This window comes from Salminus brasiliensis, chromosome 16, assembly GCF_030463535.1.
Source record: "Salminus brasiliensis chromosome 16, fSalBra1.hap2, whole genome shotgun sequence".
Taxonomy (NCBI): Eukaryota; Metazoa; Chordata; class Actinopteri; order Characiformes; family Bryconidae; genus Salminus; species Salminus brasiliensis.
In genome coordinates this window covers 21,335,504-21,341,213 of record NC_132893.1, presented here as the reverse complement: position 1 = coordinate 21,341,213, position 5,710 = coordinate 21,335,504, and the positions used below count along the sequence as shown (strand labels likewise).

The 5,710-nt window shown below is 36.8% G+C and overlaps 1 protein-coding gene across 1 annotated transcript; it reads left to right on the top strand.

Moving 5' to 3' along the window:
- Positions 1-225: 225 nt before the first annotated feature.
- LOC140536405 (uncharacterized) lies at positions 226-3,094 on the top strand. The gene is made up of 5 exons (XM_072658191.1): positions 226-277; positions 945-1,286; positions 1,961-2,326; positions 2,650-2,780; positions 3,005-3,094. Exons 1-5 carry the CDS (start codon positions 226-228, stop codon positions 3,092-3,094), a joined length of 981 nt encoding a protein of 326 aa, XP_072514292.1.
- The last annotated feature ends 2,616 nt before the right edge of the window (positions 3,095-5,710 follow it).

The following is a 5,710-nucleotide window of genomic DNA, read 5'->3' as shown; positions in this document are numbered from 1 at the left end:
TTGGTGCCAGATACCACTGCATCAACAGATCAGAGCTGTTTTGGCAGCACAAGGTCAATATACACAATATTAAGTAAGTCGTTTTATTGTTATGGACGTGTAGCATGATCTGTGATTCCAGCATTTGGGCAGCTGAATCTTATAGAATCAAATTTTTCTGATAACTTGAATAAAGAAAGTTTAAAATATATATTTGCTGTTGAATTTGTAGATACTCTATCAGTAATGGGTTTCTGTGTGCTCTGCTCCGTGTGGATGCCTCTGATGTTTCTCTCAGGTAGGCACACACATTTGTTTCACTGTTCATTTATTCAAATCCTGACAAATAGCCTAAATATATTCACTTTATATGGATATTTTAATATGGAATTACATTACGGCTGCAGTGTTTACTTAGTTTATGAAAAATATATATTTTGGTTGTTTTTTAAAAGATGAAAGATTAAGATCAAAGATTAAACTTAAACTTAAACACATTTTCTTTCTTATCTTCATAAACAGTAGAAAAAGTGTTTAGGCCATTGAAGTAAACTTCTTTTATACAAACTAAAAATGTTTTGCAGTCTCATAATTTAAGACCTGATTGGATTTATCAGATGTTCAGGTTAATCTGATGCAAGAGTTAAATGAAAGCTACACGTCTGATGAAAGCTACAATAAACCTCTGCTGTAGAATCAGCATGAGTAAAACTCACTTTTTCAGCAGAACTCGAACCCTTCAGTGTAATATATATATATATATATATATATATATATATATATATATATATATATATATATATATATATAGTTTATCTACATAAGATGTTTTTCTTCTTTTTTGTTTAAACTTAATTTCTTCAGAAGGTTTGGCCTGTAGTGTTACACTATCTTCTGTACATCTTCTACACAGTTATAAGGGGTAAGACTAATATATCTCTTTTCTTTGAACTGCTTTTTTTCAGTTGTGAAGAAGACAGACAGCACTGCGACTTACATCGTTCATCAGGGAAAGACAACCACCATCAACTGTGATTACAACAAAACAATTGAAAGGGAAGTTTTAAGAGTCATTTTGAGTAGGGAACGGTCACTGTGCTCATATATTTATCAGTATAAATCCTGGAACATTCAATCATGTAAAGACAACATCAGATTAATCTGGATCCCAGAAACAGAGGAAATATCCTATGAGCTGTTGAATCTTCAGATTTATGATTCTGGTGTCTACAAGTGTGCTGTGGAGAGACATGTAGCCCCTCCTGTAAAGTGTCTGGGATTAAAGAAAACATTCATTCATGTGATCGGTAAGAAATAAGATTTTTTCATAGATAAACAAACAGCCATGCCTTCTTACATGTAATGTGACTACCATTTAGTATTTCTTACATGAAACTATAATAATAAGTAATCTTTTTTTCCTTTTATTAATAACATTTCTTTGATATTTAGATAATATTAATTTATTACAGTTCTTTTGTTAGCTCTGCTGTCTTCAGTGTCAGTTAGCCGAGTCGAGTCGATCGCACCCCCTTTCCTACTCAGGACTGGCTCACTATATGATTACTAGATCATTATTGGCACCTATCAAGATGTCAGTTCTTTAATCAACATTTTATTCCCAAACTCTCCTCACTAATTACATTCACTAATTACTTAATTATTGTGTGTTCCTTATGATGAGTAGATTGGCCAGGTCAATAAAGAATCTCCGGCCTATTAATGGTAGCCTACCATAGTAGGAAAACCATGAACCTTGGCATCAGGTTCTGCATAAGAACCTCTTCTGGAGAGCTTCTTTTTTTGACTGGGGAATAGTATTTACTTGCACCCTCCACAAACAGATCCACAGGAATTGCACCTGTTCCCTACAACTGTACTGTCTGAAAAGTCAGTAGTTTTGTAGTTTGGCTCTTTACTGGAAAGATCTTCAGCATTCACTTAAAATACAGATTCTCTCTCTGTCTCTCTCTGTCTGCAGCACGCCCTGCAGTCTCCGTGTCGTGTGTGAAGGGGCCTGATGGAGTTCCCACAGTTCTTTGCACCTCTGAGGGTTTCTATCCTGCTGCTGTGGAGCAGGCCTGGATCAGAGATGGAGATTTTATCACCTACCTGAACACTTCACACACAGACACACAGACACAGCACCTGAACACTTCTGCTGTTCACTGGAACTCCAGCATCAACACAGATGGATCCCACAGCCTCTCATCGTACCTTCAGCTACTGACACACACAACTAGACAGGTGATGTTCAGCTGCTGGGTGAATCACTCGTCTCTGAACCAGCCGATCGCCGTCAACATGTCCTCCATTGAGTGCTCTGAGGAAGAAGAGGAGTTGACAGGTGAGCATGTGTAATGCACCTTATTTCAACTATTTCAGGAAAATGTTTGGGGTGGGGGTAATATAGCATGATAGGATCCAATAAATGGACTTGTATCAGCAGCAGGCAGACAGAAGTGGGCAGCTCAGTAGATAGGGGAGAGAAAAGAAAGGAGAAAATTATGATGGGTTTAGGAGTTTGTTCTAGTTCCTGTATTCCTTAAGTGCATCACTTCTGTTAAAGTGTCTCTCTTTAAAGCTTCATTTCACTGTAAGAGTTCCGGACTGCTCTGATTCTGTTATTTTACTGTGGTGGCGTTCATATTGGTCCTCCTCTATTTGCAGGAGTGATTTTTATAGTGGCCGGGATCAGCTTTGGTGTGTTGACTGGCATTTCTTTCGTCACTGACATTCCCTATCTGTGCTTCAGTAAGTTTACATTACTGAGGATTAACGCAAATGAACGTCTCCTGACTGTAATGCTGTGTAGAGGCTTGTAGAGCAGTTTCAGTGCTGAGATGAAGTCATTCGTTATTTGACATTGTTGTTTCAGGTAGATGTTGTTGTCTGAAGTCTGCATCTGATGGGACTAAAACATCTGAACTCTCTCAGGTGAGGGTTTACCTGAGTATATCTCTCTTGTGGAATTTTCCTGGACTGTCTCTAACTTTCACCCGTATCCTTTATCTTCCTTCATCAGGTGGAATTCCACATGATCTCAGCATCTCCACACATCATCTTAGCATCTCCACACTCTTCTCTAATCATGTACTCCAGCAACACAAACTGAAGCATCTGCTGTACAGGATGCAGTTGTTGATGGTTTGTCATGTCATTTTTGTCACTTCTGAAATAATAATAAAGGGACTGAATATTTATGTTTCAGAAATCTTATTTTGTCTCTTTGATCTAGAACACATCTGGTTGAACTGCTTTATATGACTTCTTTATGGCTTATAAATAATTCAATGCTTCATGGAATTTCCAATTTCACCTTTTTTTCCAATTTCAAGTCCAATCTACTGTCCTTTTTATAATGACTTTTTAAAAATACATTGAATACACTGAATATGACTGGAAAGACCGTCCACATAGTGCTACAATTAATGAAAAAAGATTAAAATATTAGATTAATGGGAAATTATATAATATTAATAAGACAGAATGGTCCCACTTTACTTACTGATTATCTAAAAATGGTCAGGTTATCTATTAATGCTAGCTTTAGGATTAGAAGAAAGGTAAGCAGTGCATTTAGGTTTTTGGTTAAAGTTAAGGTTAAGATTTTCTATTTGATTTTTACATGCCTTATTAAAAAAACATTGATGTCATTACAATTATTATTTTTATCACATTAAACATACTGCTGCCTGATGTAACTCTGATCATGGTTATCCCTGCTAAACCTCTCGGCTCCTCTAGGAGACTCTCTAGTAATCCCAAAAAGCATCTGGGCATTCAAAGGTGAAAAACGTATTTGGTAACTATTATACATTATTCACTGCCACAACTATAAATGGGGTAATTATGCAGTAAGTACAATAAATGATATACAACTATAAATTGAATAACTGCTATGTGTTTGGTAACTACTATAATTATTTCACTACTTATTATAAATTACTGAGTAACTGCTATAAAGTATTATGTAAATATGTAATGTGTATGAAGGTACAGGCCACCAATACAGGCCCATTCAGGATTACTCATTTTGCAACTACGTCAGCTACCTGTAATGTTCCGACCAGGGTGAATTCTTTAAGTAACATCCTGTAACTTCTGCACAATTTCAGGTGGAACATAAAATCCCTGTGTTTTAGGGATGCACTGTATGTTGTGGAACGACTAATCAGTGGATTGATTTGAGGAATCAGTGTTAAAGCAGAATTAAAGCTGACTGTAGCACCATGTTAGAAGCTGAATGTTTGTTAACTGCCCACAGAAAAGTAAACAAAAAGGCTGCATTCTCTGAGAGCAACATCTGCCAACCACACTACAATCAGATAAGATCTTTGAACATAGCTAACCGAAAAGACACCCTCTTCAGCTGAAATGGCGGGATTACATAAGGGCAGTATGTGGGGTGCATCTTTGTCATGACCAACTTCCTGTGTTCTCATAAAGGCAATCTAGCAAAACCAGTGTCTCAAGTATTAAAAACACTGATTACTCTTTATGCACTTTGTAACCTGTGTAACATTTATATCGCATGCTGAGCGAAGACCTTCATACTTCTGCCAGGACTCTAAAACTGGTCCGGATCATATGCATATATAAAATATGTAGGTTCATAGAGTTTCAGTACCTAAATTTGAAGCTATACTTCATCCATCCAACCCTGTTCAACAAAGGCCTCATTGGATTGTATGACTACACTGAGAAAAAAGGTCTAAATCTTACAATAACTGAAAATCTAAAAAATATGTATCTTTTTTTAAGAAAAGACTGCATAACATACATTCAGTCCTGTTATATCCAAGCTTGGTTGATGTTTCTGCAGCTATATACCAGAGACTCCTGGGGTTCTACTGAGTTTTACTCTCTTGCTTGAGAGTCCCCGGTTGTACTGTAAAGAGGGCTTACCCTTGGTGTCTATGGTCTTTGTGGTTTAACTTCAGAAGCTCTCTGTTGGTATTCAAATCCGGATAGATAGTGTGCATTTGATTAACTCGTTAAATTCTACTGGTTAGTTTTTTCTGATAAAGATTAAGCCTAGTTCTGTATGCCACAGCATTCTGAACAGTGATTATCCATTAGGAATAGCGTAGTCCTTAGACTAGACTTCATTCCACATCCAGGAAAAAGATCCTAGGGGTTCTTTTGTAGGTCCAAGTTTAAATTACTCACTTTCAAAACTACACAACTCACAGTAGATATTGAATGATTTACAGCAGTTAAATACATTTAATAACTCAATTATGAATCTTCTGTTCCATTATATTGTCCTCAACAGCAATAAGGGTTCAGTATGGTACTCTAAAGAGACTCTCGGACTCAGTAACAATTGTGGAATCTTTTCTGTTGCTATTTGGAACCAAGGTACCACATCCTTCATACAGATAAACCATTTAATTGTCATGTGTAATTGTCATGAACATCTTCATCAAGCTCACCAAATGTCATGGCTCTATACAGAACCAGTGGCTTTACTTAAAAACTCTTGAAGAATCCCACCTCTTTTTTTGAAGGGTATACCTCTCTTTTTTTCCTCTCTAGTCCCTAAAGTACATAAATAACAAGCATGCCTTGTCTTTCTTCAAGACAAAGGGATCTTGCCGGCATTATTGTAGTTGTAAAAAAAATGCTAGTTTGCATTCTACAGAAAGGAAACTGTGACCACAGAGATGCATTGAGCTCGAGTCTGCTCTTGACTGCAGGCTGTATGAGGAAGAATATCATTAGAGCA

Excerpts from the sequence above, each read along its gene's own strand:
- LOC140536405 (XM_072658191.1), top strand. The coding sequence starts at position 226 with ATGGGTTTCTGTGTGCTCTGCTCCGTGTGGATGCCTCTGATGTTTCTC. Across the intron at positions 1,287-1,960 it reads AACATTCATTCATGTGATCG|CACGCCCTGCAGTCTCCGTG; the intron begins GTAAGAAATAAG and ends CTCTGTCTGCAG. Across the intron at positions 2,781-3,004 it reads CAAATGAACGTCTCCTGACT|GTGGAATTCCACATGATCTC; the intron begins GTAATGCTGTGT and ends TTCCTTCATCAG.